The sequence below is a fragment of the Balaenoptera ricei genome, chromosome 16 (assembly GCF_028023285.1).
Source record: "Balaenoptera ricei isolate mBalRic1 chromosome 16, mBalRic1.hap2, whole genome shotgun sequence".
Classification (NCBI taxonomy): Eukaryota; Metazoa; Chordata; class Mammalia; order Artiodactyla; family Balaenopteridae; genus Balaenoptera; species Balaenoptera ricei.
The window spans coordinates 48,022,207-48,036,467 of record NC_082654.1 but is presented as its reverse complement, the minus strand read 5'-3'; the positions used below and the strand labels follow the sequence as shown (position 1 = coordinate 48,036,467).

The window sequence follows — 14,261 nt, the reverse complement described above, 5'->3', positions numbered from 1 at the left end:
TTGGTGTGAAGCTTTATAGTCTACCAAGAGTTTTCACCCACAAGATTTCAACCAATCTCACAGCCTCGGGAAGCAAGCAGGACAGAAATCCCGCAGTGTTCAGGGCCACTGAAGGCTGGTGTGCCCGAGGCCCCATGGTTACCAGGAGATGGAGCAACGCCTCACGTCGGTCTTCTGACTGCTGCAGCCTGCTCTTCCACTACGTGGTGCTGCTCTCTTCTCCGCGTGATAAAAAACAAGTGGCTGAGCATCCCAGTGACCGTTTCTCCCGGAAAGCCCAGGCCAACGGAAGGCAAGCTGCTCAGTCCTTGTGTAGAGCAGCTGAGCACTACGTAGCAAGAGCTTTAACAAGAGTCGCATGTTGACCACGCGATCCCAAGACAAACATTTGTGTACCGCGATACATACTGCAGCATTATTTATACTGTGGAAAACGTGGGCGCTGCCTGAACGTCTGTAAGTAAGAGAAGGGCTGAATAAACCATCTTTACTACAGCACAGGCTGGTGGTTAGGAGCACTGCCTGGGTCTGAATCCCAGCTCTGCACACCCTAACGGAACCTCAGCTTTTCATAAAATAAGAATAATAACAGTAGTGATCATACCATTTATATGAAGATGAAATCAACATCTATAAAGTGCTTAGAACAGAATACAGTAAATACTATTAGGGTTTGTTAAATAAGATGGAATATAATATAACCATTAAAATCGTCTTTGAAGAATATTTAAAATCTGGAAGATGCCCGTAAGTCTTTTAAAAAACCAAATTACTTATGGAATCACCCCAATTCACTTACATATAGGGAGCCAGTAAACTGGTCATGGCCCCCTCTCTCAACATCCACACCTCCCCGCTCTCCTTCCGAACAGAACCACAGTTTTGTGCAGGTATCCCCTCTTCCTTCCCAGACATGTACTCGATGGGACTCTGACCACCGTCTGGCTAGGGCGAAGAGGGGACAAGCCGGAATCATAGTTTGTCTGCGCCTGTCAGCACACAGTGTTCCCCTGGCGACAATCGCCAGTCCACTGAGGGGCGTGGGAAGACTGGCTTGCTCACGGTTCAGGAAGGACTTACACTCTAGGTCCGGGAGAGTTTCCTCTCTTGGTCTCTCCTGCTGCATGTGAACAAGGAAATACAGTGCAAGGAGATCTTATGACCACAAGAAGAATTGGCATCAGGAGAACCCGGGCCCCTGATGACATCATTGGGCTGCTTCTGATCATGCTGTGTCTACAACCTACCCCCTCTGTAGGTATGTGAACATTTAACCCAATTTGAGGCCAGGATTTTTTTTACCTGAAGTCAAAATATCCTGATCCACTGTATACCGTAGGCACCTGACTGAATCAGTACCATCCAGCCTTCCTTCCCTCCTGTTACCACGGAACAGGTGTCCCTTTTCTTGTCTGAGCCCATATCCCCGCTACATCAATGCTCCTACTACTGGAGCTGCTTCATCCTCAGTCCTGCTAAGGAGATGGGTATCAATGAAATGAAAACTAAGCAAAAGTCAAACTAACTATGGGAATCTCTTCAACACTAGACTCACACTCAGCTCATGCCACCAGAGGCAACTGGGAGCCAAGACTGACAGAGGACACTGGAGCCCCACATGGCCTACCTCTCACTCATCCTGGAGCAGAGTCACTGGCACCTTTTAAACTGTCATTCTCCGCCCCCTACCTTTTTCTGCCCAACGAGGATACTGAATATCTGAAGCTAGATCCACTGCACACACTTTCCCCATGCTATCTCATTAACTCCCAGTTTCAATTGCTGTCTCTGCACTGATGATGCACATCTAGGTCTCCAGCCCCAATCTCCTTCCTGAACTCCAAAGTACCATATGCCTGGATGTCCAACTGCCGGCTGATCTCTCCACTCAGATGTTCCCACGGCACCACACGTCATCCTCTCCCCACCTGGCCCTCCTACCATGCTTCCTAATCCAATGGAAAGAACTGTCACCCATTCTCCAGGTACCCCAATTGGAAATCCGGGCCTCTGTCCCTCTCCTGTTCTCCACTGTATCCAGCCTGTACTGAGTTCATGTCACATCTACCTCCTAAATCCCTCTCAAAGTTACCCTGTCTCTCCATCTACACGGTTAACACTCCACTTCTGGCCATTATCATCTCTTACCTGGGTTACTGCACTTTCTAGGACGATCATTTCAAGAAAGCAAACTCTGAACACCTCATCCCTTTGCTTAAGAGCCTTTTCATGTTTGTCCCCTGCTCTCGAACCAGTCCAAACACCTCACCCTGGCATATGAGAGCAGGAGGATCTGACCTCGGCCCACCTCTTCAGCCTCTCCTCTCTCAGGGCCCCTACCCCGACACTGGCCCGGTGGTTCAGCACTCCCCCACCAGCACCGTCTTCAGTTCCTACAAAGTGCATCCTCCTCTGACCTCTTAGCCTTCACCTTGTCCCTTCTTGCCCTCTTCTCCTAGCCACCTGTCCATCAGCCCGCAGCTTCTTCCCTTCCCGTCCCTTTCTCTCCAGGTAGGTCAAGGACCCTTCCTTGGTGTGTCCACACTAGTTAGGATCCCACATTAACCCTGTCATAACGCATATCACCCTTATTGTAATTGTTTGCTAGATCCTTCCTAAGGTCCTTCAGGGTACAGGGACAGCCTCTTCTTCAAATGATCTCAATGTCTAGACCACAGGAGGTAATGAACAAATACTGGCTTTATTAAATGAAAACTTTTTTTTAAAGGTTGGAAGAAGTTGTATTGAAACGTTAAAAGAGATTATTTCTGAGTTAGGGGATCCTGGGTGATTTTTATTTTCTTGTTACAGTTCAATAAATGATTCCTGAACTTAAAATTTTTTGTAAACTAGAGTAAATCACACAGTACTTGAAATATTAAAAATAATCTGCACAACTGAAAAATACCTTGTAGTTCTAGTAGAAAAACAAGCCACAGCCTAAATGAGGCTTACCCTTATAATACTCCAATGTAACAAAATGCCTCCACCTACTCTAAATCCTCCCAACGTCCAGCTACAGTCACTGCCCCTGCCCCCCAGCATGGGCTCAGATTGCAAGAAGCCAGGTGCTGACACTTCCTGAAGAATTCCCAAGCCATGCTCTGCCCCTCCCCAAGGGCAGGGTCCATGCAAGAGCCCCCTCAAGCTCCCTGGGGAGAGCATGACTCTGCCCTGGCCCCTTCCTTGACAATATTCCTTTCTAAAAGGATTAAACGCACCAACTTCTTTATATCCTCCGAGGGGAATTAAAGAGAGTTATCATCAATATGCACTTAGCAGGGATTAGGAAACAACCAATCAAAACCTATCTAAAATATTTTAAAACAAATTCACTTTCAAATAAACATAAATACGTACATATGCTTTTGTAAGTTATAAAGTATTTTTGCTCTTTTTATAACACGCTCTCTGCCAACTGCTACAATGTCATTTAAGGCCAATATTTTATTTTGGCTGAACATCCATCTGGCATTATTATGCCCTTTAATTTCTGCCACTCTGTCTATTAGAAGATTACAGAGGTTTTCACACAGAGTGGGAATCTAGGAGCAGACCTAGATCATCCCTGAACCACAGAAGGGGCAATCAAACCCATTAACAGTCACTTCAACTGCACCACCCTTCCCCAACCCTCAATCCCGTGAGATGAGTGTAAGAAAAGGCTAAATGTACTAGAGTGATTAGCATCAATTACCAAACTGGCTACAATTCTTTTCATCTCTGATTATCACTGATTACCTAATGAGTTTACAACAAGCCAATGGCTCCATGGTCAAATATTTCAACCTGCAGGATGGAAATCTGCCATTCACAGCCTTGAACTTACCAGGAATTACAAAGTAAAAACATTTACCTTTGAAAGTTTATTAACTTTTTCAGGCCATTTATTTGTAACTAGGAATTTCCTAAATGATATCCAAGACTTCAAAGTATTAACTGAAGTTTGAAAGGTAAATAATTTCCTCTCCATCACAAAATTCAGGGGGCCTATCATTATAATATGAATGGCAAAGTGAAAAGAAGGTAGTGTATACAATATGAACTGGGAACACAACTAGTATAGATGTTTATTAACCACATGTAAATGTAAATATGCTTTTCCCTCTTTTTAAAAAACACACATATGAAACACATTAAAGAAACAAAAATTAAAAACTTCTTTTACCAGCAAATTCCTTCCTGGTATCCCAGAGACTTCCATGGTTTCAGGGATCGTTGACCTTAAAATTACAACACTAAGACCATCTCAAATTAGGGCCCCAAAATCTACAGCTTGCAAGAGTTCAGAGGAAATGTACATAGCCCATGAAGCAATGCTGGCTCATGCAGAACTTCGTTTGACTATTCATCTGGCTATTTTTCTTTCGGACATAAACACAGAGGAGGACTCCGAGTTCATCTAGTTTCAGAGGAGGACATATTACGAAATTGTGAGAAAACTGTCATACAATTTGCTCTGGCACGTGCATGTGGAAGGGACCAAGCTCCTCCGTACACCTCTATTCATAAAGAGCTCAGTTGTTTGGCTGATATATAACTGCATTCTGGAAAGCCACTTCTACCAATACTATTTTAATAAAGACGATCTGGGCTATAATCCAACATGCCACACTATTTCATTATGGAAAAGAGGAGATGCGCATTGATAGTTAATTGATTACAGCTGCTGCTCATTATTAGCCCTCACTTCACTCCTAGTAGGATTGTCATCACTCGAGAGAGCACGTTTTAATTTTTTGACCAAAACTACACTGCAGGGATGACTTTAGGTTTCCTAGGCCCAGCATATTAGACTCCACACAAGTTTCATGGTAATAGGAAGGGAAGAAAAGAGATGGGAGATAAGAAAATCCCAGAAATCATTTAAGGAAAGAAAGACAGTCTTAGAAACTATCCAGGGCAGCTTAGGGCATTCTAGTTAACAAAAACAAAAACAAAACAAAACAAAAAAAAACAAGAGGTGCAGAGCCAAGCCGACCAAAAAGCTTATTTAGAACAGAGAAAGCATTTTTTAAATGGTGAACTAATGACATACATAGATAAGAAAACATTAATAAACATTAATAAATGCCCATTTTCAACTCTGACTTTTCCACTGGGATGGAATGTTTTCACATGAAATGTAATAGAATTCCAATATCTGAAGGAAAAACTCTGCTTCAACACAACTTCCGTGTAATAACAATGGAACATTTAGTATTTAAAAATCTCCAAATACATTTTTCCCTTCCTACAGCTATATAAGTATTTCTAAAATATTCTAAAACTTCAAGTACTGCTCCCGGTAAGTGTTGATCTGCTAAATTAATGAAAAGAGTACGGAATAAAAGCAAAGCAATAGACTTTGAAGATTTAAAAAAAAGTTCTTTACTCAATAGTTTACGGTTCGTATCTGGCTCTCCTGTAAACATTTCTCTGACGATGAACCAGCGTGTGGGGCAGTAACTCTCTGCTGTTGCTGCCTGCAGGCACACTGACACTCTTTTAAAGGGATCGCCAAATCACATCTTGTGAGTGCCTGAGGTTTCCAGGACACAAGCACCTGGTAAGTATCTTGCTGGTACTCATTAGGTCAGCCTGTTGGAATCCAAGGAGATCTTGGATCACCTGGGCTCAAGATTAAAGATCCCACATAATTTACCTAGCATTATTTTTACCAATACTGATTGACATAAAAAGTCAATTTACAGCTTAAATACGGAAAAGCTCACTGGATTTCAAGATAAACTATTTCAGTCCTACCACACAGAACAAACGCAGTTTAAATGCTTATTCTTTCAGAATATTAAAGTTTTAATAGTTTATTTAAATTCCTAAAGAGAATAAAGATTACAACCTAAAAATATTTTTGTACCATTTTACAGTCACTTAGGCTTTGGCTTTAGAATTTATATAAAATTATTAAAGACTAGGAGAGGAAGTAGAAAGCATAGTGAGCAAATATGTAGCTTCATTAGAAAAAAAAAGCACTATCTATAAAAGCTATCACGCGTAATGATTATAAAGGAAATTCTCCAAAGCTTCAACTTTCCCCATGAATAGACTTTGTACTTACTGTAATGCTCCCCCGGTCTCCTGCCAGAACAAATATTTTAATGTAAAATTTAATAAGTGGAACTAAAGGTATTATGTCTAATTTAAAATTCCATATTGTGTAAACTACTGATATTAACATAATTGAGTTTGTAAACAATCCATTTGTAGAAGCTAACCTTAGACACTGTATTGACCCAAAATATCTAGTGGGGCTCATCTGCAAAATGAAGCATCAATGCCTGGAATTCATTAAAAGTGTTACATGTTTAATTTCTCCTGCCCTACAGCTCCATTGTCTCGTAAAAATTTTCCTTTGATGTCCCCCACTAAAAGAATTAAAGGAATATTGTAATTGAAATGTCATCAATAATTCACAAGACCCTCCTCCACAGCAATACATCTGATGAAATATTAATTGAGCTCCACAGACTGACAGTCTGCAGAGGAGCACTTGCCTGTAATTTGAACCACGAGTCCTGATCTTGCTGTAGCTCAGACCTGCCAAGAAGGCAATTATCTGGATGGTCTTGCCCAATCCCATTTCGTCTCCCAGAATTCCTCCTGCCTGCTGGCAGTGCAATTCCCACAGCCACCTAACACCTGTCTGCTGGTACCTACAACAACAAACACCAACAAGAAAAAGAAAATGGCAAATGGTGGATAATACAGATCATAACAGAAAGTACTCATGAATTAATCATTTAGCGAGGTTCTAGTACCAGTCAGAGAAACATGCCGGATGTGTGTTTTACATGAGTGTTATATTTATAAGGTCATACATTTTTGATTACCTAGGCATAAAAATCACAAATTTTTCTTTACAGAACATTAACACATTTCTAATTAAACTGATAGATAGGGTAATTAGGGACTATTTCATTTCTTTTTCAACATTAGAAATAGCTTGGTAAACCAGCATAAACTTATTATCTTTTATTCAATATCCTTCTGGAAAAAACTGCAAATATTTTTAGTTATACAAAGTTCCAATAATTTTTCTATGAAAAGATGCATTAACATTTACTTTTTCCATCTGAACAGCTTCAAAAAGCAGGACAGAGAACACTACAATTTACAGTATACACTGTTGAAAAGTCACTTGGTAATCATATTATCTTTTTACAGGAAAAATTAAATTAAATTTTAAGGCCATAAACAAGTCTGAATAATAGGGCTGCTCACAAAATTAGTACATAACATATGATTCTGTCATATTACTAGCAGATGCAAAAAAAAAAAAAACAGTTTAAAGACTCAACAATACAAAAGGTCTTTTAATATTTTAAAGTAGAACTTGATTCAGGGACTTTATCATAGACACAAAAAGGTCAGAGCTATTAAAATCTTAAATAAGGAGTACAGGTCAAAGAGCAATAATATATTCCCCTCTAAAAACAAAAAAAGAGTTGGTATTTGCCCTTCTCCATCAATGGTATGTCTAATTCAATAATCTAAAAATGAAGTTAAAAAAGGAATAATGCAAAAAGCATTTTTGAGAGTGAAAGATTTAACACTATGGAATGGTATGAAGATCATATGCCAAGTAAAAAAAATCTAAAGCAAAAATCACTTAAAAGACAATGAAAGCTAAAGAATTTTTTTTTTTGAAAGAAAATACCAAGGCTAGTGAGCTGCCTATCTTAAAAGAAGGTGGTTTTGTTGTTGTTTTACTGCCCAAATTTTTTTACTCTTTGGTATGTGATATGTCTACCTAAAATCTCATTGTGGATTTCAGTCCCTGTTAAACTAGTTGTATCTACTCTTCTCTTAGAAAGTATGTCATAATTAACTTTCCCCCAGTATTCTGCAAATCAATTCCAAAAGTTTGACTCTAGCTGTTGCCATTATTATCTATCATATAAGGAAAATTTTGAATGAGAATTTTGCTGCTTAAGTTTGCTAATTATAATATACACACACAGTAGGTACCCTGGAAGAGAGGATTTAAAATCCAAACACAGTGAAGTCTACTATGGATAAAAGATCATTTAATTTGGGATGAAGGACAAATTCTATTTAACACGTGGTATATAATCAGAAAATAAAGGCTGCCAACCATTTACGGGGCCTGCTGCTGGGGAGGCACCTGGCCAGGTGAGGTTTGGATACAACCTCACAACCAGCCCACACAAAGAGGATCAGCCCATTTTATAGTTAGGAAATGAAGGCACAGAGAGGTTAAGTAACTTGCTAAAGGTCACACTGCTAGGAAAAAAATGAGCAAGTCAGAACTGAAATCCAGAACCTCTGATTCCAAAGCGATTCCACTTTGGAGATAATCTTGACCAGCAGTTCTCAACCAGGAATGGGGGTAAATGGGGGGTAAAGAGGGTATTTTGCTCCCTAGGGGACACTGGACAATACCTAGAGACATTTTTGGTTGTTACAACTGGGAAAGTGCAAATGTAATCTAGTGGGTAGAGGCCAGAGATGCTGCTAAACATCCTACAATGCACAGAACAGTCCCTACAACAAAGAATTATTCAGCCCAAAATGTCAGTTGTGTTGAGAATGAAAAATCCTCATGTAAAAATAAAAGTTGGTCGTGAACTACTTACATTGGACTAATCTCAGCTATGGAAAAAGATGTAGTCCAAAAAGCTCCCCAAAAAACTGATGTACGTTCAGAATCACTAAATTCCAGTCAATCAGCCTCCTTTTACTGAGGTACAGAACAATTATGGGACCAGCTCCTCCGGACAGAGTAGGGGCCAAAATCTCCCAGTTGCCATTCCAGTGTTTTCCCATTATACAACACTGCCTCCACCCAACACAGGTCCAACCCCTCTCTCTCTTTGGGGCCAATTAACTTAAGGAATCAAGAGAGGGACAATCGAGAAATCATCAAAGGATAAAAAATGGTGACCAGCATGGTATCCCAGAGGGAGTTAGGACATCTGGATTCTAGGTGACCCACGAGAGGCAGAGACACTGTGCTAGATGTTTCCTCATCTACAGATGTAATTTCCAAGGGCGTTCAAACAGTGTATGATTGTGCATATAAGATGATGAACAACACTAAAGAAATGGCTTCAGGAAAAATATCTACCAGGCAGCCCTGTAAGTCACATCACTACATGGAAATCCCCAACCACAGCTGGGGACGTTGTACAAAGATGGTGAAGAGCGGCTCTCTCTTTCCATGAAGGCCCTCAGGCTGCACAAGCACACTGATTGGTAGGCATGTATCACTGGATGAGGAGTTAGGGGGTCTGGGTTCTGGTTCTAGCAGTGTCACTAACTGACTCAGGTTTTGTTGCTTTAATTTCCTAATAATAAACACTGTAAAACAATTACATACTTTAAATGAAAGCAGGCTACGGAATTCAGTTTTCAGAACCTTTGAAGACATAAAAATTACTCTTTAGGAAAAGTTAAAAGATTTTTACAAACTACTGTATAAGAGTAAAGAAATTACTGTACTCTGCTTCCCCCATGAGACTGAAGCATCACAAAATAACCACAGATAAGTGGTATATCTTGGCATTGTCACATTAACCCAAGATTGCATTTACTAGTGTGGCTAAAAGTAAAGTTGAAAGATTGAATTTTGTCATCTGATTGCTAAATCACAGAGTCAAATACATTTTCCGGGCAAACTTTCAAAACAGAATTTTAAAAGTTAACCATGATCTTGCAGAAAACAGCAAACAGTTAAATAGATACCTGTACCTGCTGACTCCCTTGCGTACAAATATACCCTGTTAATTTAATTCCACAGAGTGCGGTAAGTACAGTAAAAATAGATCTACAGCTTAAAATTAAATTGGCCTGGCTAAAACCTAATCATAAAAGAAAAATGGAGACTCTACCAATCCTATTACTTTTATTTCATGTAGCAGAATAAAAGAAACAGAAGTTTCATAACATTTATGAAGTATTTAAAATCCTGTTTTTGAGAGATGAAAAATGAAAACAACAAAATACTTTCCAGGAATGTGCAATTAAGACAAATTTTTTTTAAAAAACGTGCATTTACGTTAACTACAATAGGGTTAATAGTCAATACACTAAATCCTATATACTCCTACTAAGCCAAGTTTGGTTCTATTAACTGTGAAATTCCTTTGCTAGAAAATACCACATTTATACAAAAATGCACATTCAACTTGATTCTTGAGGATATTTGCCAAATGACTTAATACTCATGTAGAAGTATCCTGTCTTTGTTAAACCAATTTAATCTATAATCTGGGTATTCCTTTTGCTAATATAACAGTGATACTATTTGGCGTGTTTCTTAATAAGCAATCACTTTAGAGAAGATGAAAAGAGTTGCCAATAAACATTATCTTTATTTACCTTTCCATAGTTAAATTTTCATTTGGGAGAAGCAATAAACACAGTAGCCACCTCCCCAGGCTATAAAACATCTACAAAAATTACTAGAGATTCAGGTTTGAACTTCTTTACAGTTCTTCTGTCCAGTATGGTAACCCAACCAAGATAGTTCACATATTTAGGATTCAGCCATCCTATTATGTTTAGCGGGATAAAATAACCACTCCCTTTGTCCCCTCCAACCCAGGAGAAAAATTAAAACTATAATAAAAGCTCTTCGAGAGGAAATATAAAAAGCATGCTCTTTTTAAGGAGACATCTTGCACAAGGTTAGGGCATGGCTGACAGCTGAATCTATGAAGGAGATTAAACATAACCGTCTCAAAGAAAGAAGTTTACATCCTGCACCCAACTACCAAGTGATGATACAAGAGACAGAAAGAAGCTATTTAATGTTTTAACTTCCTATATGCATCGAGGAAGCCTTCCTAAAGCACCTTGTTTAGTAAATCCCAGGACACCTTGTTTAGTAAATCCCAGGAGGACTGAGATTGAAAACGTGGCTCAGTATTTACATTCATCACGGAGACTCGCCTGGACCTTATAGGCTATAGGCACGCATCTATCACAGGGCATCCAGTTATCTGCAACCCTGGGCCACTTCACATATGAAACATAGTCAGTTTCAAATAGCAACTCAACCCTGAAGGTGTTTGCCTACATCTTCTCTTTTGATATCAGAATAACATCTACAGGAAATATTTAGATACACATTTGGTCAGCTCAAAAGTATTATGCCCTTAGGTACAGTATAGGACACTCAGAAAAATAATCTCTACACAGTTTTTTATTTCAATATAGAAGTAAAAACCTCCCCAATATTGATTTTAATAAGCAACTCTTCTTAATTAATCTGATTTAGAGTTAGAGGTTTGGCCCCTTAAAATTGCTAAGAACAGCAACAAAAAAAGAACTCGATGTAGATAGCTTTTAAATGTGTAGCTTTTAGTCTGCTGAGACAGGTCCACATAGATTCATCACTTTATAAACATACCCAATGCGCACTTTAGTCAATTTATTACCATCTAATTTTAATTAACAGCATGTGGCTAAAATTTCATTTGACAGTATCTGTGTTTGCAATAAATTGTTGCAAGTACCTTAAGGGCCCACAGGTAAGTACTATGTAGTTCCTAAAATATTAATTTGTACACAATGGCTTGATAACAGATGTAAAGGAAGGAACACATGGCACATACTTAAAAAGCTTTTTGAACAGAAAACCCGGCACTTTAAAACCTTCGTCAAATTCGGCATCACTTTCCTCAGAATCATCTTCAAGCCTCAAACTCTTCTCTTTGTCCTGCAGTCTCAGTTTATTCCATCTCCTACCGTGAAAACAAAAATCATATTTCCATTATTTTGGTTCCAAACCAGGTTAAAATAGATAGTTCTAAGTAATACATAGGAAAAAACAGACAAAATAAAAGTCTTTTAGCTTTCTGCTGCCATCATTACCCAAAACACTGATATTCAAAGGAAAAAAAAAAAAAAAACCAACTGATTCTCTTTTCCTTCCTCCTCAATTCAATTCTCATTTGAATTATTATAGCTGCTCTAGAAATATTCCTGTAAGGTCTCATTTCATTATCAAAACTACTTGCTCCTCTCCTGGCATACCCTAAAGGGAAAATTTCTCTGCTAGTTCCTAAGATATATGAACTTAATTCTAGAAAAGAGTCAGTGAAATTTTCAATGTAACTAAATTTATAGATACTAAACGTCATAGCTCCAAAATGACAATGTAAGAAAAAATAAATTTTATTTATAATTACTATTTCTGTGCTAAAGATATGATGCTCATAGCATAAAACAGCACAACATCTTGAACATAAAGCAAATTTTTGGTCAAAATTACTATATATCAGATTCACATATTGATTACTTAATTAGGGGGAGGCATCAACAATATAAAGTACTGATAATTATACCACTGAGAAAAAAATGTGTCCACTAAATAAAACCTGAGTTATAAATTTAGTTATATGCTGCTTTTCAGATATGAAATAAGATGAACATTTATATTTCAGAAGGGTGACAGCATGTATGCATAACAAAAGAAAAGTCTAAAGATCTGAAAGTATTAGCAATACAGCAAGGCTGTTGGGAAGGTGCAGCCATTTAGCCAGATTAATTTTGCACCTATATAACTATAATGGACACTGGGGTCACAAGTGGAAAAAAAAAAAGTCAACAGCCTCATATTCTAGTCACTTCCATAATGAAAGGATGGCTTTTTTCAGTATGCATGCAACTGACACTTTGAATTTCACAAAATGGTGGAAATGAAATAAAACAATAACACAGATAAATGCCTTCCAAGTAGAAAGCTCACAGGAAGGGAATGAGAACAGCAACACAATAAGAAGGCATTTCTCTGCCACTGACTACGCAGGAGTAATAGAGAAAGTGTGAGGGAAGGTAAAGGAGAACATGGAAGGATAATACTGCACACGCTGCCCAGTTGGAGGAATGGTATGTTTGCCAGCACCAACTACCAAATCAGCACAGAGGCCAAACACAACCCCGTGCACTAGATGCTGGAGGACCTTTAAAGCACGTCCTCCAATAAATTCTGGTCTTGTTGAAAATTTCAGCTCTTCAGAGTAAGGAAAGGAAGGGCTAGCTGAGGATTAGTAAGGAAGAATTGGTTGGTGATTTGAAACTGCTTCGCAGGGCACTAAGAGAACCTATAAATAAGCAGTGCTGGTGACTTCCAGAGAACAGCCAACGAAAGAGACAGTATATGGCCAAGTCTAAGGAAACAGCTATCACATAACCATAAGATTTAATATGTGACAGTCTTTTTACGGGAAAAATTTAATGGCCTTTTTGTGCTTAACTTCTAAAGGTGATCTCTTTCTCCCTTTTATTTGTATTTTTCTTCCTTAAAATCACCATGCAATTGATGAAATGAAGTACCTCTAAGTGGCTATAATAGTCTCTGCTACTCTTCTGAGTTTCACATTATCTACAAATTTAGGTAAGTGCAGTGGTATACCATAGTGGTTCTCAACAGGGGGCAATCTGGCCATCCTCCAAGGGCAACCCCCTCACCCCCACCCCAGGGTAACTTGACAATGTCTGGAGACATAACTGGTTGTTACAACTGCTGGGGGGAGGGGAGAAACACTACTAGCATCTAGCAGGTAGAGGCCAGGATGCTGCTAAACATCCTACAACATCCAAGACAGTCCTCCACAAGAAAATGCTATCTGGTCTCAAACATCAAGAGTGTCAAAGTTGAGAAACCCTGGTATAAAGGTAACCCTTACCATTGGAACTTAGAAACCAAAATGATGTATAAACATTTTCCTAATGTATATATCTGAATTCCTGTTTCTCACTATCTGAAATTTAGCAAGCAGGCAATTTCAGATAATGAGACAGTCCTCAGTACCCAAATTCTTACTATCAGAGCTCAGAACCAAACACCTGCATATTAAAAGATAATTGTTTTCAGCGAATTTGTGGATAATACAAATTTTGTGGAAAAAATCACAAAACCTATCACAGCCACTTAAGAATACTTCATTGTGCAACTACTCAAAAATAATTTTACAGGACGAAAAAGAAAAACAGAAGATCCTGGCTTAGCAAGTTTGACACAACGAGGTCGTGAAATATCTTGCATACAAGAGTACCACACATTATCCTTCATTGATAAATGATAGCTATTGCCTTAGACTTAGCCAGTTAGTCTTTGTGGCTGTTAAACTTCCCACCGCATCACTCTGTTTCAACAGATTTTCAGCTTCCTCCTCCTCCCTCCCTTCTAAAACATACAGGCATCATGTCGCCACAGAACACACAGCACCTAGGAAACCACATAAGCCACTACAGAAATGACTGCATTCCAGTGCCTTCCGCTTTGTAAAGAA

The 14,261-nt window shown here is 38.9% G+C and overlaps 1 protein-coding gene across 4 annotated transcripts in view; it reads right to left on the bottom strand.

The window, feature by feature from the left end:
* ERCC6 (ERCC excision repair 6, chromatin remodeling factor) overlaps positions 1-14,261 on the bottom strand; it is a 72,524-nt gene that overhangs the window by 30,543 nt on the left and 27,720 nt on the right. For all 4 annotated transcript variants that reach the window (XM_059899793.1, XM_059899796.1, XM_059899794.1 and 1 more), the window contains 2 exons: positions 11,580-11,708; positions 6,495-6,653 (listed from right to left, as the gene is read on the bottom strand). In XM_059899793.1, coding sequence (XP_059755776.1) covers positions 6,495-6,653; positions 11,580-11,708 — 288 coding nt within the window. The remainder of the gene's footprint in view (positions 1-6,494; positions 6,654-11,579; positions 11,709-14,261) is intronic.